General features: G+C 41.2%; 1 protein-coding gene across 5 annotated transcripts; it reads right to left on the bottom strand.

Annotated features, from left to right (window-relative positions):
• Nucleotides 1–1,283: 1,283 nt before the first annotated feature.
• On the bottom strand, nt 1,284–23,904 carry prrc2b (proline-rich coiled-coil 2B). 5 transcript variants are annotated; one of them, XM_053339726.1, is made up of 31 exons: nt 23,770–23,904; nt 17,871–18,048; nt 17,580–17,757; nt 17,022–17,124; nt 16,398–16,461; nt 16,126–16,269; nt 15,432–15,745; nt 15,142–15,266; nt 14,868–15,031; nt 14,580–14,664; nt 14,305–14,455; nt 13,319–13,664; nt 13,017–13,204; nt 12,213–12,414; nt 11,898–12,105; nt 9,734–11,758; nt 8,276–8,439; nt 7,942–8,057; nt 7,697–7,838; nt 7,449–7,525; nt 6,973–7,260; nt 6,647–6,748; nt 6,321–6,513; nt 6,146–6,243; nt 5,912–6,039; nt 5,522–5,762; nt 5,213–5,377; nt 4,989–5,068; nt 4,761–4,842; nt 4,144–4,353; nt 1,284–3,763 (listed from the first exon to the last, which is right to left on the bottom strand). In XM_053339726.1, the coding sequence occupies exons 2-31, from the start codon at nt 17,983–17,985 to the stop codon at nt 3,596–3,598; spliced, it is 6,666 nt and encodes a 2,221-aa protein (XP_053195701.1). In that variant the 5' UTR covers nt 17,986–18,048; nt 23,770–23,904; the 3' UTR covers nt 1,284–3,595. The 5 variants fall into 5 exon arrangements, with proteins under 5 accessions (XP_053195701.1, XP_053195702.1, XP_053195703.1 ...); XM_053339727.1 differs by having other exon boundaries at nt 11,898–12,102; XM_053339728.1 differs by having other exon boundaries at nt 17,580–17,754.
• Between the last annotated feature and the right edge of the window lie 321 nt (nt 23,905–24,225).

Genomic DNA, 24,225 nt, shown 5'->3' with positions numbered 1-24,225 from the left:
GGTGAATATTTTGATATTTTATACATGATCCTTTTGTGGAAGAAGAAAGTGTTAATTGTCTTATAAAGGAAAAAATATATCTACACATGTATTATTGTGGTATTACAGTAGTTGTTATCAATGGAAATCAAAATTCAAACTAGAATGAGGAACAATTATCACGTCATGTGACATGTGTAACGGTGATAACTTTATTATAATATCACTCGATATGGCAGATTATTTAAGAGTCAACCTATAGCACTGCTGCTTTAAATGACTTAAAGAAAACCCTAAATCATACATAGTTTTCAGAAATAGCAGAGGTTTTAGGTTAAATCCTTAATGGACAAATACTATGAAAATACTAACAATAATGCTTTGCCAACCTTTCTGAATTATCACGTGTGGACATCAGTAACAAGAAATTAAATCAAAGTGTGGTTTTCCCTTATCTGTTTAATCTGGAGGATGCTGAGAGGCCTGAAGTGGTGGATGTTTCCTGCATTACAAGAAAAGATGGAAAATATACCAAACTTTGTCACTACTTTCTCTCATATAAGGGCACTATTTCATGAGTACAATTTCTAAGCAGACTACTTCAAAGGGAGAACTTACTGTACAATGATAGACAAAATAAACTGCACAAACATGAGCTGTCCTGGATTCAGAGTTTTTTTTGTCTTGAATAAACTGAAATTGCTGACTTTCCATTTAAACCTCATTATAGGGGTGGGAGGGTTTTACGGTGTAGACAATGCCAGAAAAATCAGCATAGACAGAGAGAGCAGGATGTTTGCTCTAGTTAAATGATTTTGTGGCATAAATCATGCATAACAAAAATATCTGAGCAAACCAGAAGTATATTTTTGCAAATCCCGATGGTCTTTTGTTAGTGCTTGATTGAGGCTGGGGTACGGTTCACATAAAAGGCAACTATTTGGAAAAAGGCTCACATACGGAGTTCAACAAGGTCAAACTTTCATAAACTGTTCCTTTGGAGGAAGCCAAGGATGTATTCCAGAGCAGGAAGGCCTCGGTTGCCTGGAGGAAATGCTGATCTCTGGTCTTAAGTTTTAAAAAACCCCACAACATTCAGTGTTTAGGGGAAATACATGGAGAAAAGCCTAAAACCACTCAATTATAAAATACTCCATCAAAGCCACTTCCAATAAGACCACCACATATCCCTAAAAGAACCCTCAAATAACAGTCCCAACACTAAAATCATTACCCCATAATTTCTTCCACAAGAATTTGATGCATGATTTTAATATGACAAAGTGAGAATACACAATCAACGGTACATTTAAGAAATCACAACTGCTTTATTTCTTTTCTTTTCAATAAGCTCTTTTTTTTTTTTTTAAACAAGGGAGAGTAATGACCAAATATCTGAAAGGATAAAGATCAGGTAGGATAAATAGAATGCTGGATCAGCTGTAGAAAGCACTGGTCCTCTTGACAAAATGAAATATGCATCTTAAAAGTACAAAAAAAGTCAGGGCAACATTTGGTGCAGGTACAATGATGAGAAGCATCAAGATCTTTTGCAGTAAGGGAGGGAGAAAAAAAAAGAAAGAGGCAAAAACAACTCCAAGCCCAGTAAACCTATCAACAGGTGAAAGCAGTCCATTCTGAGAACATGGTGACCTTTTTTTCTGACGTCAAATCCTTTATGGTGCCACAATATCTTAAAATCAAACGTGGGTTTAAGCCTCCCCTCACTGACAAGGCTTGACTGTACAGTTAAGTATGCATATACATATATACCAGTGAAACACTGTCATAAAGATAAATCGCAACATTTTGTAGTGTCATGGAGCGTTATACTAAGCAGTAACATTTAACCAGTTATGACATTGGCATTGTGAGTTTCAAAATGAGTGTCCGTTACAACAAAAAAAAAAAAATTCAAATAAAACAAAATAAATGATGACTCCAACAGCTTCACATTTTCAAATAGAACAAACACTTTAAAAGTCCTTCGTAGTCCACTGGAACTGCAGTGCTCACAACAAGAAAAAAAAAAAGAAGGAAAAGCTGAAGCAAAGATCATATTTTAATTCAACAAGCAATGCTAAATGCTCCCTCTTTGTGATCGTTAGCATCTAAAACAGAAAAGAAAGAAAAACAGTTATTTGGACCCTGATCGTGATTATAGTTAGGCTGCAGTTATTGCTAGTGCCACCTCAGAGACCAGATGCTGAATTATCAATTGAGTGATGAATCTTGTTTCTTCACAATTTTCAACCGTACTGTTAAAGTGAGATTTGAAAGGAATTAGAGAGGAAAAAAAATGTCTTTCAGGAGCTTTAAAAAGGAAAAAAAGAAAAAAAAAGTCTAACTGCCCCGTGTTGATGTACAAATCATCACTTACATCACAGGATCATTAACAGACAATTTGATTCATTACAACCCAAACAAAGCGATACGAAAGCAAACATTTCAATCAGCTATTATGGAGTTGAGGGGGGGGGATTTCCTTTACAGCAATTATGAATGAAGCCCCTTCTTCTTCTCCTCCTCCCCCCTCCGCCGCCACAAACTTCACAACGAGCCAAAAAATTGTTGCCAGCTTGGTTTGATAAAATCCACACAGTTGATGGCAGCATTATGAATGCTGAGGTAAGGTAAAGTCTTTGTGAAATGTTGCTATGTTCTAGGTAGGAGTCCTGGAAGTTTACACGCGTTCAGCACGTCACATGCACACGCTTGTATCAATGCCAGTGAAGTTCCAGTTGGAAGCAACATGATTTTGGTAAAAATGTCCACCTTTTTGTTTGAAATTTTACATACAGAAAAAGAGCGAGCGACAGAATGTAAAAGCAAAGAACAGAAGTTTTAAGAAAAATCTTTTCTACCAATCTACGCAGTTTTAGCCACAGTTCACAGGGCCGGGTGAAGTAATCCCAGAAGATGCATTTCTGGGGGGTGACGCGCTTCACTTTTGCCGTGTTGACATGCAATGATGTCCAAAAATTGGAGTTACGGATTTTTTTCTAGTTTAATAAAAGAAGTCCGTTGCCAATAGGATGAATAAGTGATGATGACTTGACCGTTTATTTACCAGCAAAGAAGAAAAAAAAGACAAAAAGAAAAAAAAGTGCCCCACTGCATTTTAAATTTGTTTAAAAAATTTCGACTTCGCTTCTCATAGTGAGTAGTATCAAGTGTCTGCCTGGTCTTAAGGGCTAAAGTCCATTAACGGAGTAAATACAGTTTGGCAAAATGGTATGAAAAATGAACCGTTTCTCTTAATTGGCCATTTTTCTTCCCACCCTCTCCTCCCCCCACTTCGGAGATAAACACAAAAAACAGAAATATCTTTTCTCTTTACCCCCTCTCCCCTTAAAAGTGACTAATAATAAATTAAAGAGGACCTTGAAGAGATCTGCTTAAAAGACTGTTTGTGTCTATGTATATATTTATATATATTTATATATCTCTATACGTGGTGTGAAATAATAAGTGTCCAGTTCTGACAGTTCAAGAGGGGTAATTCATTATGATGTCTGCATGGATGCCCCTTGCCTTAGTGCCTTTAGCTCAGGCATTGGTCAGGGGGGCTTTGTGTTGGTAGGCTGGGTGGTGATGAGGATTTTAAGGTCCATTGTTATGCCTTGCCCTCCTCCACTTTGACAGCCTGGGGTTTGATGGCTCCAGTGCGTGCTGGTTTGGCTTGCCCCGTGGAGGGAAGGGGCTCCTGGAGTTTGCTGGTCATGCCCCCGGATGGTGTCTTGCCCTCACCCACTGCCTTGCGCACGTCTCGTATGGTTTTACTCTGCACAAAAAAAAAAGAGCAACAATTACTAAAATCTACAACAGTTCTGGGCAAGCTTTGCATTTATGAGATTAGTTTGATTAGCATTAGATTAAGCAATGGTGTGTCACCCTTTATCTGCTTTTGATTATATAATACAAAAATCATTACTGTTACCACATGAAAATGAATGCCCAGATTAAACATTTTCATAGTACAGTGCAATTATCAATATTACTATCAACACAACAGAAGTATAGCATTAAAATGTATCTTATCAACAACTCTTACTATAACTTAAAGTCAAAAGGGACACACTTAAAAATACAGAAAATCAATGCAAATTGAGAGAAAGAAAATTGATTAAATTAAATTACCTATATTTACAGGGGGTGGCTCACCTTCATGCCATCCTCTGGCCCTTTGACAGGGGGCTCAGGGGCTGAGGGAGGGGTGGAGTGGGAAGGGTCACGGACGGGGTTGGGGTAAGGGGGGGGGCGGATGATAACAGGCTTGTTGACCTGCATGACTGGTCTCTGGATGGGGTTGGGGAAAGGGCCAGTAGTGGGGGGCCGCATGTGCATCACCATGCTGCCCTGAGCGGGTGGGACCTGTTGGTCATGGGAGGGAGGGAGGAAGGAAGGGAGGGAGGGACAAAGCAGATTAGCAAAAATAAATGGAAAATACAAATAGTTAACATGCTGGCATTGAAAGTGTTGACATTTTCTGACTTAGTCCAAATGCTTGAATTTAGTATCCTGTTTGTTCCAGTTTCTTGTCTGTTTTTTTGAAACGTATTTTGTGTATTGGAAATTCCAACTGTACAGTGACGGTCATGACTAGAGCTCACTAAAAGTGAACCCTGTACCATTGCTTGAGATTTACAAGTATTTTTGACTGCAGCTTTCACAAACATATTAAAAACAGGTGCTGGAAAACAGCACTGTAAAATGCCCTGTATAACTTGTTTATTAAATATTAGATTAAATATATCTTAACATTTATGTATGACAAATACCTGTTGAGCAAAGTGTGTAGGCAGAGGGCCTACAGGACCCCCAGGACCTGAGGGCTTCCCGCTAGGGCTGGCAGACCCAGGCCTGATGAGAAGAGTGGAGAGAAAATAAAGATAATTTAACAATATGTATTACACACATTTCTCACTTATTGATGGAGCAGTACAATGGTATACGCTGTACAGTTCTACACATTTAATTTATTATTTGCACTTGGCATTATCATTCACCTGTAGGACCCTCCGGACATGCCTGGGGAATGATTTGGCTTGTCAGAGAACTGGAAGCCTTTCATTTCCATCTGTGAGCCCTGAGAATGGAGCAATGAGAGCAACACATAGTCAGTATACATGAAGGATGATGTTATGCTTTTTTACATTAGGAATGGACAGTCTGTGTAACACTAAAGTCTAAACGGAGTGGTTTTTGATTGAGTAACAGGTGAGTAAGTCACCTCTCGGCCCGTCATGACAGCAGACTGGGAGCCAGGTGGCAGCATTCGGCGTGGGGCTCCTATTGACAAGTTCTGTCCCTGCTGCAGCTGGATGGACTGAGGGAGGATGAGATGTTGCTGAGCTGAGCCATAGCGCAGCTGAGAGCCAGGTAGAGGCATGGCCACCTAAAAAAACATTTTTTTTTATGTTAAAACTACAATGATGGTGAGATTTCACTATTAACAGGTTTACACCTGCTGAGCAAACATAAATGCTATGTACGAAAGAAACAAAACCCTCAGATGTCTGAGACGCTGTGATCCACTAACCTGGATTAGCTGAGAGTCCATTAACTGGGATGATCCCATACCAGGACCCTGGTTCATCTGGCTGTCGTAGACTAGCTGCTGGCTGCCATTCATTGGCTGGTAGTGTGACCCGGATTGGGTCTTGACCATGTCTGAGGGCTGCATGCCAGGGAAAGCGGAGTAGGGTCCCTTGAGAGGGGCTCCACCCGACAGTACCAAGGGGCTGGGCTGTGACAAGTTGGGGTGCATATAAACCTGGGACCTTAAAGGAGGAAGACAACAGAATGAACGAAGGTGAAACAGTAAACTACAAACAAGATTCATCTGTGTGCCACAGACATGAAACAGATAATGATGACTGAAGGGAGGCAAACTAACAGAACCAAGAAAAACTGAGGTGCCAGTCAGTACCTGAAGGGAGGAATAGAGTTGAACATCTCTTGGGACTGAGAAACAGGTAGACCTCCCCGAAGACCCAACTGAGCCTGCGCCTGAAGAGACGTGTGTAAAGAGATGGGAATCTGCTGGCCTGCAGCCGCCTGAATAGATGAACAAATGGAACATGGTGACAATTTTGCAGAAATAAAGACATGGCTGTCAAGTTTATTTATGTGTGTGTCTGTGTGTGTTTGTGTATGTGTCTACCTGTTGGTAGGTCTGCTGCTGGGTCATGTTGGGAGGTACCAGGCGTGGCTGGCTAGGAAAGACATGACCATCCAGATACAACGGGGGGATATGATTACCTAAAGAACAAACAACAGATGTTAGTTGGGTTCTTTTTAAAGATGAAAAAAATTAAGAAAATAAAATCCACTTTTACCTTGCATGGACATGGAAGGTGCTACTGATGCAACAGGCATTGGAGGCATGGAAACCCCTCCAAAAGAACTGTAGCTGACACCGCTGGATGAGCCGACGCTGCAGGGAGGCTGAACACCTGAAGCTCCTCCACCAGGAGAGCCCTGTTCAGGGAGTGACTGGGAGTTCTCCCATGCCTTGCGTGCTGATTCCATCTGAAGAAAAAGAAAAAGTTGAAGTTGAAGTTTTTGCATTATTTAAGAAACAGTTGCATAACTAACTTTTCCGTTATTTATTACATCCTTGAAAAGTCATAGTTCAGGGTATGTGGGATTGTATTTCAAATACCTTGAGTGTGAGGTCGGCACTGGGAAAGGAGATGGGGTTGAGGTTAATGGCAGGCTGCAGGTGGTTGGAGCGCAGCATGGTGATACTCTGATTGAGAGCAGTCTATTTAAAAACAGAGAACAAGTTGCATGATCAATCAGCTGCAAACCATTATCTCTTTAAGTATGAAAAATAATCTTCCATTATCAAAAAAAAAACCTTGAGGCACTCTTTTACTGATATCAGAAACAATTATCAAGTCAACCTTTGATACAATCAAAACACAGCTAGCTTATAAATTTAAAAGACCCCACTGAAGTACAGATAAAACTTTATTCATCACTCACATTGGTGGCAAGAGCATCCTGAAGCTTGTTGACAGGATTGGACACAGGCACTGGGGTAGAACCTGGTGGTAGACTGAAATCAGAGTCTTTGGCACTGACACCAAACTCAATTGGGGGTACAGGCAGCACAGTGTCCACATGGAGATCCACACCATTGACTGGAGTGATGGGGCCCCCCTCCAACCGATCAATACCTTCTGAGCCCTTGCGGTGCTTCAGGGAGCGTTCATTTCCAATGGGCCCTGGCTTGTGCTGTTCTTTACTCTGTTCTGGGCCTGCATCAGAGTCCTGGCCGAGAAGGAGATAAGTTTATTATTTGTTTATGTTTCTCAAATTGATCCGATATTGTTGTCAATAATCAGGCAGAGAAGAAAAACGTTAAAATGGAGGATGATAAATATTTTAAATACACACGAGTGCACATACAGAATATGCGTTTTAAGTGGAGATTTCAAAAAGCAATTGCATTGTACTACCTCAGAGTTGGGCTCGCTCCCAGTGTAAGACACCTGTTTAGTCCAAGAGTCTCCACCTGAGGACTGCACTGAAAGAGCTGAAAAAGATAAATAAATGCCATCTGTAAATTATTTATATATTTTTCATTACCATTTTTTTCTCACTAAAAGGCCTAAAACCATCTATAAAACTGATGAATGTCTTTACAACAACAACAACAGCAGCACAGAGAACAAAGCATCGACAGAAAGATGGATTTGTCTATTACCTGAGCTGTTGGTCTCCCAGATTTCAGTTCCCAGGTTGTTAGAAGAAAGAGCTTCCTCGGGTTGTTCGATGCTCATGCTTCCCTGCTTTTTGGCAAAGCGCGGTGGTATCTTGGAGGTGATTGTCCTGTTCTTCACTGGCACCTGACACAGGCAACGAGAAAGGTTTTAACAACCTACATACTCTCCTATCATGCCATGTAATCTGTCACTCCACTTGATCTCAGAGCATCTGTTGTGAACTTACAGCAGCCCCCTGTTCCTTCCTCCTCCTATCATCTTCTTGTGGACGTCTTTGCTTTTTGTTCAAGGCATCCTGGTATCCATCTGGATTTGAAACTGGAACCCCTGCATCTCCTTCGACTAAAAAGCAGGCATGTGGTCAGTGTTAAACATTTCTTTATGTAGGTAGAGAGTGCAGACTGCTGACAGGACACAATCTGTTTTGGCTTAAATTAGATAAGAAATCAGTGTCTGCTCCTAAAAATGTAGATTGGAGCACATCATGTCCAATTCAACTTTCAAATTGTTACATTTCTAACAAAGAATACAAATAGACCAGTTCGAAAAACTTGACTCACTTGGATAGCCGCTGAGCTCATACTGTGAAAGAGATTCGCCTATGTCTGTCTTGACAGGTCCTGGCTTCAGCTCCTTGTCTAATTTCTTCCCTGAGGGCTCACTGGACTCCCGCTCCTCCGGCTGCTCTAAGCTGTAGACTGGGCCCGAGTCATCTGGGCTCCTGCTGTAAACACGAAAAAAGAAAGACAAAAGGGGTTAGTTGTTTCTGTTAGCCAATTAAGTCCAGCCAATACTACAGTTGGCAAGTGGTACAAGAACAAAAACTAAACAAAAACTTAAAATTTGGGCTCAGGGGGGTGCTGTGGAGGATCAACAGTGCTGTAAAATGGGCCTATCTGCAGTCAAGCACAGGCACCTTTCCCACACTCAAGTAGTCATTTTCTTGTCCAATTTTGATTTTTTTATAAGTCTGACCTGCTGACTCCAATTTTTGGTTAATTCTACATTTCTTTCTTCGTAAGAATTTTCACTGGGGTGATGGTTTTTAAGTGTTTGACTTATTTGTTTCAAATGTTTTCATGGTTGTGCCTCCATAACTCATTTTGGACTTACAGGTATTACAAATGGCAACATTGGTGTCTTCTTCACTCTCCTTGAAGAACTTCCCCACCAACATGTGTGTGTGTGTGTGTGCGCGTACTGTCTGTGCTGCAGCTGCTGCTGTGTGCAGACTAGCATGTTGTGTGTGTGTGTGTGGCTGTGATGTTGCTGTCTGTAAAAAACAGCTATATAAGACTGGCCCGTCGTGGCTGAGCAGCTGAAAACCGACCAGTTTCGATCAGTGGCCAATCAATCAGCACATCTCTGCAACTTGGACAGGCTGCATAGTGAGATATGCTCAGTACCTCACTTTGTTTGATAGCCGATGTAGTAAAAAACTATGATTAAAAGTTTTATGTCTTTATCATTGAAACAGAATGGAGGAAAATCTACAGAATAAAAACTACAGGCAGCCGATTAATTTAGCTGAAAAGGCATGTGGATGTGTTCACAGAAGGCCACACCAGTATGCATCTCGGTCACTTTGGAGGAATTAAGTGGCTTAATGTTGGTACAAGTTAAAAATAGACATTTAACTCTATCAGAATGACAGGCTGGTAAATCAGTGCTGGTAAAATGAAAGCTAGGTATCTCTTACTGAATGATCTAAGGGTAAGAGTAAGCGCTCACTTTTGTATTTGTATTAAAGGACTGAGCACACAAAATAGGTGGCAATTCCTGTCACTGTAAGAGTGTAAGCCAGAGTACATTAATGTAAAAACTATAAGAACACGAAACTCTTATTTGTTTATAACTAGTAACTACAACAACCGGACCTGAAACAATACGCTCAAGTGTTAATTAATTCCCCCCCCAAGTAATAAGGCTGTTTCATTCCCAGCATCTATAAATACGGGTACAAGACAGTGTGACTACAATGACCTTTGCGTTAAAATTTGTCCCACTATCGGTCTCACCTCTTACAAGTTGTCCCTCCATTCTGCCAGCTGTCACTCCTGTTAGAGGAGGTGGGGGGATTATCAGATGTACGTGTCATCTTGCTTGCTTCCAGCAGGGATGGCTCTCCTTTTCTGTTCTGCCGTTCCACCAATGGTCTCTGGCTGGAGAAGCTTCGCTTGGAAAGTTCCCTTTTCTCAACAGAGCCTGGTTCACTGTGGCCAGAGTCTGAGGGAATGTCACCATGTCCCTGTGTAGCTGTCCCCACACTTCCACCTCGCTTCTCTCTCCAGTCACTGAAGTCGCTGTTGTCTGATCCAGTTTCCCATTCCTCTGCCTGGCCGTGCTGATTTGTGCGTCCCGCAGAGTAGTGGCCGCTGGGCCAGTTGTCATCCCCAGTGCTTTTGGGGCGACCAGGCCAGGGGTTTGCTACGTCTCCATTTATGTACTCGTCACTTGTCCACTGGTTTGAGCCAGGTTGTTCTTGTCGCAGACGACGGAAGCGTGGAGGCTTGTCTTGTCGTGGTGGGCGGCGCCTCCTTAACACCTGCCTGTCAGGGTTGTCATTGTCAAAATAGTATTCTCCTTCACGGTCCTCTGTGCCGTTCTCCATGAAGGAGCCAGATAATTTAGCTGGATACTTGAGAGTGTCGCGCTCAAGCGGAGGCCTGCGAGTGTAAACAGTCTCAGCTCCAGGACCATAACCATTTTCTTGCATGGGACCACCACTGCTACTGAACTGGGGGCCACGGCCCCTCCATGTAGAAATATCCCTGGAGCCTCCAAAGCCTCGACTGTAACTTCCAGTGGTGTTCAGTCTGGGAGGCAGCATGCGACCCCTGCTGGCCTTGGCCTTTTCTCTGGCATCATTGGTTGCCTGCTCATCTGTGTACACCTTGTTGGATCTCCAAGAGTCTCGGTCAGCTTTACGGACTTCTCCAGACTCTGTGTAGCCATCTCCATTTTCAGACCCCTTCTGTCGGCGCCTCTTTGGCAATTCCTCATACTCGGAGGCTTCACTCAATGTCTCACTGACATTACGCCTCCGGGGTTTGCCCCTCTGGAACTCCTCCACCTTGACAAGGTCCCTTGGTGGTGCTCGCCCTCTACCTGTCCGCTGTGTGCCACTGTTGTTATTGTTATTATAAGCCCCTCTGATATTGTCTCCACCTCGGCCACCACGGGTCCCACCTCTAGAGCTAAATTCCCTAAAGCCTCGACTACGGCCTCTACCTGTTCCTCTGACTGCCCCAAAGGCCTGTTCTTCATCAATGAAGATCCAGTTGTTGCGCCGTGGGGCCTGGGGCTCTCGGTTTTCCTGGTTATCTCTAGGTGATTGGCTCTTGCCACTGTCCCAGGTGCTCTCCTTAGGAGAGTCATCGCTTTGGGTGCTTAGAGGCCTGTCTGTTTTGGTGGGAGCTGGTGACTGACGCTGCCTCTCTTCGGGCTGTTTCTCAATAACAGGTGAAGCTGAGCGCCTGTTAATGGCAGGCTGGTTGTCTTTCTTCAAGTCATAAACATTAGTTAGGACTTCTTTCTCCAGGCGGTAAGGGACGGGCTTCTCTTCAGGCTCAGGTTTAGGCTTCTCGTTCTCCTTCTCCTCCACTTTGAGAGCCTTGAGAACTGGCTTCTTGATAGGACCAGTTCTACGGGTCATGGTGCGCCCAATGGTCTCAGATGGCTGGCCAACACTACTACTGGAACATGAGCTGGGTTCAGACCACTGGCTTTGAGCATTACCGAGTCCTCCATCTAGTTTCTGGCCTCCATCTCTTTTCCAATTGTCCTTGGGGGCATCTAAGGTCTCATCATGAGATTCAGGGCTATCTATCAGATGCTTATCTCTAGAGTCTTGTTTTGGGTATTCATTATCTGCATGGTGCTGGGAGTGGCTCTGAGCAGTGGTCAGCAACCCTTGGTCATGGTGTTCTCTGTCTGGGCCTCGGCTCTGGTAGGCATGATGAGGGAGATCATCTTGAGGGTGGGACAAGCACTCACTAGCCCTCTCTTCATAGGAGTCCTGTTGGGAACAGGCCATATCACCTCTGTGGAAAAAAGAAGATTTAAAGAAGTTGAAGAATGACAGCAATGACAGACAAGGACTTTTAATCAAAATGAGAGAATTCCTTAATTTAAGAACAGCAAGATTCACAGGTTCTAATATTTTTAAACACAATAACTGACCTGTCATCTGGCTGACCACTTTCAGAGCTTTCATGCTGTCTCTGATAGGGTGGAGTAAAGCTGCGCAAGGGGTAGCCATCTTGGTTCCACATGGGATAAGGCTCAGTGGAAGGGGCTCTTCTCTCCTGGTGCAAATTGGGATGACATCCCTCATCAGAACCAGGACTGTTCAAGTGGTCTTGATGCATCATGGGTTTCATCATTCCTGCTGAAAACAATCACAGAATTCACAGGTTTTTTCCATTGTAGAAAATCTGAGGAAAGTCTGATTTCAGTTGCTTAGGTATTAACTTATTTTCTTGAGTTGATTCTCACCTGAAGAGTGCACAGCACCAGGGTAGTAATCCACAGGAGATCGACCTTGGGCCATGCGGGGATCCATGAAAGGTGGCATCATCATCCAGCGGGGGTCAAACCCGAGGACATGTGGGGGATAGTAGCCCCGCTGGGTGTGGCTTGAACCAGAGGGAGCAGGGTGACCTGACTGCTGCCAGTGTTGCATCTTGTATACTTGTTCCTGTAGAATTGATACAACAAACACATTTGTAAGATGGTGGAAAATCTCCACTGTCCTTGTTCTGTGTAAAAAAAATACTTCTATAGTAGGACACTGAATCCAAAGCTAAATAAAGCTCAGACATCATAAATCAATATTTACACCTGTGCTTCTCCTTCTGTCAAAATGTCATTCATGAAGAAGGCCTATGTATGCTTGACTAACTCCCTGAAGGTGAACTATTAAGTTAAAACTAATTCTAGTTTACATGCTATTAGAGTGTGAGTGATTAAGACAGAGGAGCTCAGCATTAGAAATGTCCATGTGAAATACTGAAACTTCATATTTTGCAACTTAAACAGATATGAATGCATGCTGCTATTCTTCTTATAAACAATATTGGCTCCCAAAACCCCTAACAGGAAAAAACAATGGACAATCAAATCAAAGACAAATACGTTAACACCTTTCACAAGGCTGACAACATTTCATGTTGGTGACTGCAACCTTAAAATAACCCTGTGTCCATTTGAATCCTTTAAAGCCCTCTTCTCACAAAGCAGCCACTAACACACTGACACATTAGTTTGGGATTAAGACTGTATGAGTACAAGGGCACTCACCTGCTGCTGGTGCTGTGGTTGTTTCTGAAAGCGTGGTGGGATGGGTTTGGAGGGGTGACGTCCACTGTAGTCTTCAGAAGGGGAGGAGGGTTCCTGGCCGTCATCCCCGCTGCCACGGTAGTTGGAGAAGCCAGGTTCCTCATGGTAACTATGGCCAGGGGAGTTGTCTGGGGGACACTCACTTCCATCTGGAAATCATTTGGTCAGAAAAAATGCTTAGAATTTGTTGTTTAAACCTTCTTCCAAATAGTTTACATAAAACATATAAGTCTAACTGTATGTAAGTATATGCAGTTTCTTACCTTTTGTGCTGTACTGCCAGTTCTCAAGGTGGGCTTTACTCTGTTCCCTGTTTGGAGACAGAGGGGCTTCTTTGACCTCTCCATCTTTCTGGCCCTCCTCTGTCCTTGACATCTGCCTTTCAGTCTTCCCAAACTTCTCATCCAGCTTTTTGAGTTTTTCAGCACAGGCAGCCAGCCGTTCCTCTCGGGCACGTCTCTCCTCCTCCTCCCTCCTTCTACGAGCCCTTTCAACAGCTTCTGACAGCTCCGGCGACACATACTTTGCCCTAGCTGGAGCCTGAGTCTGAGACTGGCGCTGGTGATCTTCCTGGTCAGTCAGTGGCTCAACTTGGTTTTTCTGCATTGCCTAGAGGTGGAACAGAGGGTTACATTTAGAAGGACTGCTGTTTTATGAAACATGTATCAAAGATGTTGTATTCCTTTAAATTCTACAAACATGATGAAAAGGGGGGGGAAAGCATGATGAGCAACTATGGTCCCAGGTCGAATTCAAACTCTACATAATGTGTACCTTCGGCGACTATGTCATACACATACCCAAAATTAGTTTTGTCTGCCAAGTCCTACCTAACTTAAAGATTCAAATAATTGTTTAGTGAAAGAATATTAAATATGTAGGCCTAAAAGTCTGCCTGTAGTTTATTCTAGAGAATTAGTCTGACTGATGGAAACTGGCCAAAGAACAGAGCCATTTCCATTTTGTCTGTCACATCCTTTTCACAAAGGCTTGCAAAAGTCGTCAGAGACATATCACTATGGTTACTGCAAGGTCATCTGTCCCAATTCACAATGACAATCTCACTAGAGGGCATGTGAAGGCGTACTGCTATTCATATGCTCAGTAGTGCTGCCTTATCCTTTACAGTCACAGAGCGATTAGAGGACAAGGTGTGTGTTAACTGTGAATAACACCATAATGAGTTAATCTTAGATAAGTAATCTCAAAAGAGTAAAATTACAGTGAAAAAACACAGCATAGTGTATACCTGGGTGTCCGTAGAGAGGTATCTGCCGTTGGTCTTCCTAGGAGGCTCTTGGTGATGATGTTGGTAAGAATAACTCTCCTCAGGACCCTCCTGGGGGTAACATGCTTCACCTGAACTTAAGGCGATTTGGTTCTCTCTCTCCCATTCAGTCCTAAAAAATGCATTGAATCAAGAACCCTTTAAATGATGACAACATTGTGATATGTGCATTTTCACCATTACTAGAGGGTGAGCTCATTTAGAGCATCAATAAGCTATGAGAAAAGAGATCTCACCACATCTTGTTTTTATCACTGGAGTGTTCTTCTTCATCGTCGCTGAACTTCAGTTTCTCACTATAATCAACTTCTTCATGCAGTCCTGAAAAAACAAAAAAATGATGAGTCAGCATCAGTGGGAAGGGATTTTTTTTTTTTTGTTGTTTTTAAAAAATTGTGGTGGGAATGAAAATGCAGAAGCTGGGATATGTAATACGTGAATACAAAAAGCAACATTACACAGATAATTCTGGTCTTTTTTCTGGTTGCACTGTAGGCAATTAAACAAGTTTAAAAGATACTGACCAGCCCATCCGTCCTCACAGTCATTGTCAAGCTCATCCAGATCCTTCAGGTCCTCTGGGTTAATGATAGCTGGGCGTTGGGGTCTCTCACCAGGCCTACGGATGGGCTGAGAAGAGAGTCGAGGTGGAGCACGGACAAAGCGGTTCTCTCTTCTCACATCACCGCTGCATCAGAAATAGTAAAAAGACAAATAAGAAACTGCCAGAAGTCACAAACCTGTATGTCAAACTGTTAAATTAGTGGATACATTTTATCACAGTATGAATGCACTTACTTGACAAGTTCAGGTTTGGCATAGCTCTGTCTAAAAGTGGGTTTGCTGTCAAATCGGGCTGGTGCTGCTACGGTGGTAGGGACATGGTCTGTGCCTGGGGCTTCACGTGTCTCTTTAGAGCACATCTGAAAGCAGCAGGATGAAACAATGATTTCATTGCAGAAATACATTTAGCCTACAAAATGATTTGACTATATCTAAAACCTAACTTTATCTAATACAAATAAAATAAATCCATTAGAAACTCTTTCTTATAGCCTGAAAAATCATAAATGTCAAATAGTACTCACAAATGCTGGCAACATGTCATGGTAGACAGCAGTTGAAGTGTGGTGAAGCTGGTACTGCAGGGCAGTAGGGACGGTTGTTCTGCGGACAGGCTGGGCGGGTCGCAGTGAAGGCTCTTTGGGGTCAAGGCCTGGTGACTGAGCTGTCACTACACTAGAAGAGGTGGTGCCGGTGGCTGAGGTGGGGTGAGATGAGGCTGGAGGGGTGCCAGTCTCACCCAGGGCAGTGAGCTTAACCTCAGGATCTGCTGGCAGGCCGAGGGTCAGGGACGAGGGCTGAAGGTTCCTGCCACCACCTTCCCTCCAGCTCGTCACATCTTGAAATAAGGGGGAGGGAGATTTTAGAAATAGCACTGAACAAATTATACACTGAATGAGTGTACTGACACAATATGAACTTTAAAAGAATCACCATCCAGTTTTCTTCCACTAGTGCCAATGGCCAGCAGAGTGGCAGCTGTGAGTCAGTACACCTTAGTGGGAAATATGTCAGTATGCCTGTTGTATGCCTGAGTAACCTGCTCTCTGTGTTGGAGTTTGGTTCTTTGGTATATTAATGGTATTTCAACAGTATCACTGATTCCATACAGTCAAACATTTTGTAGCCAATTTAATCATTTGCCTTCCAGGAGACATTAGCTTATCTTTGAGTTTACCATCCAATTCCTGTGAGATGGGAAGCAAGGACAAAACTTACTTTGGGGGCGGAGGCTTGGTCCGGGCCCATACGACGGATCGAAGCCGCTTCTTTCCTTGCCAACCCTGTCCTGTTCTCCAGCTGCCTTCAGTGTGGGAAATTCCTCGTGAGAGAAGGGCTGAAGTCGGTTTGAGACCCTTGAACCTGATGTCATGGAAACAAGTGGTTGCATCAATTAGCAAATACATATAGGTCTGTAATCTGTAATGCATATTATTCACCATTAGCATGATATTAAATTTTAACACATAGGTAAATCTGAGATGACTCACCATCTTGCTCTACTGCCTTTCCATTTAGCTGGGCCCATTGCTTTGGTCCACCTGTGTTTGTGTTCTGTGGAAAAGCAGACAAACAAGGTCACCGTCTAATAGTTGCATTAAGTCTCTGACCTTTTCTTGAGTCTGCCTATTGACCACTCCCCTTACTTGACTTCTGATATGTAAAGTAATCAACAGTGTTAATACTTTTTCACTTCGGTACATTAAATGACGACGCTGCAGCTTTTGAAACAACGAAAATGAGTCTTAATTACAAAGTCAAAAAAAAAGTCAACTGCCAACTCCATCTTTAACATCTCTCTGTTAGCTAAACTTAAACAGAACTGATACTCAAACAGAATAGAGGAGTGTGTACCATCCTCTCAGTATCTTTGATGAAATACAGTAAATCCACCTGTGTTAGAGGATGCCACTATAAGACTATTAAATAGAAACTGAGTCATGGTGAGAATGGATGACAAATAGCGAAAAGTATCAAATAGGCTATCACAGGATTGAACAGCAATTTGTTAAGGACATTTATTTGAAAGACATAATCCAGTTTAAGTTATCTTCTAAAAAGAAGTGACATGTTTAAACAGCATCTTTATGATGGTAAAAATACACATTACACACCTCTTGGTTGGCTATCGGTAAGGGCTTCTGAAGATTGGAGACAGATTTCTGTAAAGCCTGCTGCGGCGGCAACTCCGGCAGCTGTGGTATTGATGCAATAGAACTATAAAGAGAAAAGGTGAAGTAGAGTTTTGGGGAAATGAGTCAAAAGACACATGTGCAATTACTTAATACATGGCAAGAGCAAAGAAACAGTCACAACACTCTGGTCTGACTTGGATTAATAGACTGGACCTCCAAGCAGGTGTGAATGCTGCAACTATCTTTAATCATAAGCTAATAGAATTGAGAAAGCAGATTATTAAAAAGATAAAGACTTTTATCTTACACTGATTCTACCCTCTGAAAAAAGATTCAATTGCTTGTTCAACATTGACATTGGGCTTCCATTTTAACTGGTGCAATTAACCTTTGTCTTTACTCTTTAAAAGCCATACATATTCACATTTGAAAACCACAAATTAGAGTCTGCCTGAAGAGCAGTGTACTGCACAAAAACATTTTTCCTGCACTTTGTTATGTTGTTTAGATGTAGACGTCAAGCTTTCTCCCCCCTACCTCTTTTGTTCGGGTTGTTCCTGCTTGTTTGCCCATCCTGTACCGTCTTTGGGCACAATAATCACGTTGGGATCGTTTCCTTTGTTTTCAGACTTCAAGCTCGGTAGGTGAGCAGGTGGGGGCATGCGCCGGGCTGTGGCCACTTTGCCAAGACTCTGCAAGCCATGTCGCGGAACTACTGGAAGAAAGAAACAAAAGAATAAAAAGATAAAGCGAAAGAAGTGAGATTTTAATAAGGGACTGAAACAGAGTGACCAAGACATAAAGAAGCTATCAAACATATCAACTTACCTGTGTTTTTCTGAGTTTCTATTGATTTTCCCTTGTACTTGTCAAATAGGCTGAGTGAGGAATACTTGCTTTTCCCATCCTTGGACTTGGTTATTTGCCCCAAACGATCGGACATTGCGATGTAATGTCATCGAGTATGGAAATTTTTCTTTGCGCCTCTTCCCAGTGCCTTCTGATTCTACAAAGAAAAGAGGAAATGCCCATTAAGTTCAGATCCACAGGAGGAAAAACAGATTTGCCTGTAGGGGTGCGACACTGGGCATCATTTATATTTTAGTAAAACTGAATTTATTGTAGATTCTTGTCATATTGCTGAGTATTGATTGAATGTGAACAGACATCACATTTTTGAATTTTGACTGCCAAAAGCAGAGAATTGTAAGAACAGGTATTGTGTGTGTTGTCCTTTTGGTTCGATGAATACATTTTAAAAAAGAAACAAAAGTGTAAAATTAAATAAATGACAAATAGGGTGTATTAAAATATTGAAATAAAGATGTATTTATTTATTCAATACTGACCAGAAAATCTGCAACATTTCAAATGGAGATCTATAAACAGCATTTGTTTGTTAACTGTTAATTATATTCAAACAAGTTGACTATCCTACATTACATTTGCACAACTTATGTTTCAGGTTCTACCGTCTAACAACAGAATTACCACAGAAGCCTGTCGACCGGTCAGTATGCAAATCACTCTGAGAGGCCATTTAATGTTATGTAAATTCTGTGTTTTTGCACCAAAACCAACATTCCACTTTTTTTTCTCTACACCATGCTGTACTGACATGATATTTCTCTGTGTGCGTTTGCATGAGATTTGGGTTATCTAACTGTTTAACGTTAAATAGCTACAGCTGATCAAATCTATACAAGATGGCTGTCATTGCAATAAGATAAATTGAAGCTCTGATGCTAAAAATAAGATTAATGTAGTTTTATTGTATCCTGCACTACTTGAATGTACTGTAGTAGTAGTAGTAGTAGTTTTTGATGTCCTTGCAGATTCTGGGGATTATGAAGACAACTGGTAACATCAAAAATGGTACATTTGTGTATCATGCAGCATTAAACACTTAATTTCCTACTTACTAATCTTTATCAGCTTCCTTGTGTGAAACAGTTTTCCTAACTTACAGCTCTTTCCATCAATGTGATGTGTTTGAAACTGCTGGGCTGCATATGGCACCAGTGGATCAGCGTGGCCTATAGTTAGTGCCAGGTGCAAAGCACTATTGAGCCTGCCTTTAAAAGTGACCAGTCTGAGTCTGCAGCGGTGCACCGGGTTGGTAGGCGCTCAGCCTGAAAACAGCGCTACATTAAAACAATGCAAGGCGCTGAGTTTTTCCCCTAGCATTTTTTTCAGGGGGAGGTAGGCCCCACTGAAACTACTACAACTACTGTTGTTGCAGTCGGGCGTGTCACGGATATGTGGTGTCGACAGTGTCATCATAGACACACACACAGTGAGGTGGCTGTTCGTTTATTTCTCTACTAAGAGATTAAATGAAACCGGTGCATATAATTTAGGTAAATAAATATTTATGATAGGCTAACAATAAATCAAATACCATGGGAGCAGTTTTTATCTTTCATCACAACAGTAATATTTGGGCTTTACTACAAGTAGTAGCATTAGTAGTTTACTACATTTCTCAGCAGTAGTTTCAATAGCTTTTCTGTTTTCAGAATGAAAAAGATTTTCAGTAGTAAAGCTGATTATTGATCATGTAGAGCAGTAACGTCAACACAAGCTGAACATTTCTGAAGTTCAAGCACAGAAACGCTTTCGCGATGCCTCGGCCATACACAGACCTGTGTGTGCCCAACAGAGGCATGTATGGCGGTGACATCACTAAAGAAACCTTCAGCTGATGTCTGCGCTGCCTCTGCTGCAAGGGAGTACCGACTCTGTCCCAAAACCCACACCTGCAGTCTCTTTAGAGCGCTCTCACATACCGTCAGGTAGCCAGCAGGCGTGTCCCACGCTTAACCCAAACTGATGCACACTCCTCCCAACCCTGTTTTAAAGTTTTATTCAGAGCCACAATATTCACCACAATGTGTTACACAACATCAGTCCAGATGTTGGCCGTATTGCGTCTGTGGGCTGTAAATTTCGCATGAAAATGATTATTACGCAAACACCACATTATGGCAGAAACTCCACAGATGGTTATTACCGAATATTAACAATGAATCTGTTCTTTTTTATGAGACAGATATCACATATCTGACACCATCAAGATCAATATAAAATATATCCATTATTAAAGATTTTTAGAACTATACCCCATTCTTAAAAATGTTATCACACAGGAACATTCGACATGAAAACTGTATTGTCTTTTTTATGCAGCCTAAATTAAACCTATCTGCTTATTATAATAGATCATTTAATGTAGTTGCTTTATATTTCTCTTCTCAGCTCCTGAATGTGAGTTGTTTTTTTTGTTTTTTTTACTGTGACTGTAACAAAGTCTGGTTGGTCCAACAAATCAAAGGAGCTCCACTGAGCCATTTACAGTATTTGTATTTAAATGAGTGACAGGAGGTCCTTATTAATCTACAGCGAGCCCTCATAAACTTTCACACTCTTGCAGTTTTAACAGGTAATGTGACAGTAGGTCATAGGTGTCACACAAGTAACCACTCGATGAAGACACCTCTTTTTAAAACTACCACTCACATAAAATACAAAAATAATAATAATAAATCAAAATATAAAAAGTAGCAAACTACTTTTGTCATGTTGCGGCATCTTACTTTACTAAATATCTCTGGGTGATTACTTCAATGTAGTGGAGATTAATTTCATGTAGAGTAACCTATAACTTAACTCACTACGCTTTACCAATAACCAACGCTGTCTACCAGACTGTACACCTGATGGTCGGACATCACGAGTACACAGCTAATGAAAAGCAAAGCGAATCAAAACTTGATAGAGAGGTCCAGTTGTACCTTTTTAATGAAACATACTGTCACATTGCAGTGTAAGCAGAGGAACAGACAGTTTAATTGTATTTACACTTGTATGTAAATGTGGCTGAATAGTTTGCCCTGATGTTTTAAAAAAAAAAACAGGGACACAGACTGACTGATAATTACCTTACAGGGGAGTAAAAATGTTCATGTATGTTGGCAGTCAGATGGCTGCCAGTGACGGCTTTTGCTCTGTGATCATGTGCAGCTTTTAACAAAACAATTTGAGCCAATGTGAGGCGACACATCAGTCGCCCTTTGTCCGCACCAGCCTGTATGTATGTGTGTATGTATGCACCCTCGGTCACATCTTTGTCTTATAAAAAGCATTTCCCCTTTTTGTATGATTTGGCCCATATGTTCCTTTCAAACGAGTAATCATCTAGTGTGTTTTACACTTAATTTCATTCCAAATTAACCATCACAGACCAAATTGTAGTTGACAAGAAAAAGAAAAAAGCGTTATTATTTTGTCTGGCCAAGAATCCCTTCTCATTTTTGGTTGAAATCCCATTTCCATCTATCCGTCTTTTACTGCTAACACATCCATACAAGAAATGCCTTGACATAAACCACATTTTGCAGTAAGCTTAAGCTTATTTAAACTACATGCTTATGAGGGCAGTAATGGTTATTTTAATTACGGATCAATCTGCTGATAATTTTCTCAAATTACTGTTTAATCACATTTAACAATACATTTAAAAGGGTTGTAAAATAGTGAAAAACTGTTACAATTTCTTAATAGCTCAAGGTGATGCCAATAAGTGTTTTTTTTTGACCAAAACTAAAAAGATAAATTTAGTTAACAATCATGTCTGACACATAAAAGCTGAAAAACTTCAATTTTTTGAAGCTGTAAACAAAAAATGTGGCATTTATCCATCAAAATGACTAAAACAAATGATCGAAAATCAAAAGGAGTTGCCAGGTTATGTTTTGTTAATCAACTCATTGATAAACTGACTAATCACTGCAGCTCTAGTACTCGATGACATTAAATTATTTGCTCCAACACACCTTACACTTATTAACAAACTGCGATATGTGATAATATTCACTCAATGAAATTTAACAATAAATAGCAAATGATGTTGTAATATCAAGCAATACTACAAAAATACATCAAGGCAAGTTGATATACAAAATTGAGGAAGACACTTTAAATAATAAATTACACTATAAACCATTGTTGTTTACCTTTAGCTATCATTAAATGGTACATACCTCAAATTGGGAGGGACCTTGAAATGGGTTTATTAGCTTAATATACATTTAAAATCTGCCACAGCAGTAAAGTAAAGGCAGAAAACATTTCTGAAAATGATAAAACAAAATCTAACCAAATTGTTACCCATAAGCAAACAGATTTATGGTCTGTGTTTTCCTGGTTAAATGTGTGTTACATGACTACGGCTGTTTTTGTTTTTTTATGGGTGAACATTGTTTTAATGATGGCTACTTGCGCTAATATTTCACAGCGGTTGCTTAATATATGTACCAAAACAATTTAACGATATGTGGAGAGATGTTGAGTCTAACACGATGAGACACAAGACATTAAAAAGATGGGCTGTATTTTCTCTCTCTCTTTTTTTGGAGGTGGATTGTGTAACTTAACATTAGCTATGCGCCAACAGTGCACAGCTGATGTTTTTTTTATTTTAATACACAAACTCATGCAAATAAACATCGTCTTTAAAGCGGAATATAGCAGACAGCCCATAATGTAAAGGAGGCCGCTCGACCAAAGCTCCGCATAGGCGTTATATCGCAACTTAAAAAAGGAAAATATCCACACATCAAGATCAATTTAACGATCATTATGTATGAAACCACATTTTACCCTTTTAGAAAAATAGCTAGGTTGTTTTTTTGTCTTACAATGGCCACCGAAATTACACATTTAAACACGGAGGCTAACGCTGTGACAGCTAGCTCGAAGCTAAGGATACACATTCTTTGACTTTGGTAACACATTTAAAAAACGTCAATTTCCATCAGATAACCAATCGAAAATAACAGAATTTGTGGGAAAACACAATACACTGTTAGTATAAGATAAGTTCACTGACCGCAGAGCAACGTTTTGAGCCTCTTGTTAGGTTGAGTGAAGGTGTCGTTAGTCACTGTGAAGCTAAGAGCTAATGCTAACTTCAGCACATGAAACTGAACACCGAAGCAAAACGGGTGAAGGAAAACAAAAACACAAGCTACTTCAACTAGTGGGATAAAGAAAAAAACTCAAATACTGTCTTTGCGAGACATCAGACTGCACAGACTTACTAACATCATCCTTAAATGTTAACAGCAGAAACTACAAGGAGGACGCTAGGTACAGCTGCCAGAAAAAAAGATGCTAGTAAACATTAAGTGCTACTACTGGGCAAGCTTTATATGATTATAATATATACTACACTGTTATGATATTAGTAGATAACTGATGTCCAGTTTATTAAAGCTAGCAAGCAAGAATAACTAGAAACACAACCCAAATTGTATCCAGTTTAGCATCGGCTAGCTAGGACAGACCGTTAACATAGTCGCAGCTTGTTCGGAAACTAGCGACTAACTTCCAGGGTAGCGTTAGTGTTTCAGAAACACCCATGACAGGCCGGGGTTTTTCTGTGCATTCAACATTTTGTTCATGACATATACAAAAAAACACGCTATTTTTTTTCATGTGTAGGAAAATCTCTGTGAAAACCCCCTCGAACCCCTACCCCCCCTCTCCCCACCTTCTTCCATGCTAACATTTTACAGAGCGGGTCTGAAGACAGCGATGGAGAATGTAGGACAAGGCGATTAAAAATGGCTGCTGCCCAGAACAAAGCAACAATAAAAAACTGGGCTAGAGGAGAAGACGGGCAAAAAATGGAGATTTGACACATCCAAAGACACTCATAACTCACCGATTCAACGACTTAGTGTACTTTCTGAGCAGTGACAGTGATATATTTCCACAAAATGTTGTCTATTCAAAGGATGGATGGCGATTGTAGAGCCCGATCTTCATAGGTTGAACCGCTCGCAGTGTTGTTGCTGGGGTCCTACCCGGCCTGAGAATGATACGTCACCAAACGTCGTTGGCAGGGTAACACAACAAGCCCCTCTGCCGGGTGACTTCAGCACTTACAGGCAATGAAAACAAAAAAAACATACATGCACACACACACACACCACTCTGTTTCTTTTAATGTGAAATGTCAACAACAACAACAAAAAAGTTTGATGGATTAATCTAAATGGAGTCTCTTTGTGAAGCTCTCAACTCTGCATACTCTTTTGACCTCAAAGATGTTATAACTCAGAAAATAATGCTGCAGAATATCTGATTAATTTTGTCATTCTTTACAGAGCACAACCAA

The sequence above is a fragment of the Scomber japonicus genome, chromosome 19 (genome assembly GCF_027409825.1).
Source record: "Scomber japonicus isolate fScoJap1 chromosome 19, fScoJap1.pri, whole genome shotgun sequence".
NCBI classification, from domain to species: Eukaryota; Metazoa; Chordata; class Actinopteri; order Scombriformes; family Scombridae; genus Scomber; species Scomber japonicus.
The sequence above is the reverse complement of the archived record's forward strand: the minus strand, read 5'-3'. Positions and strand labels throughout refer to the sequence as shown.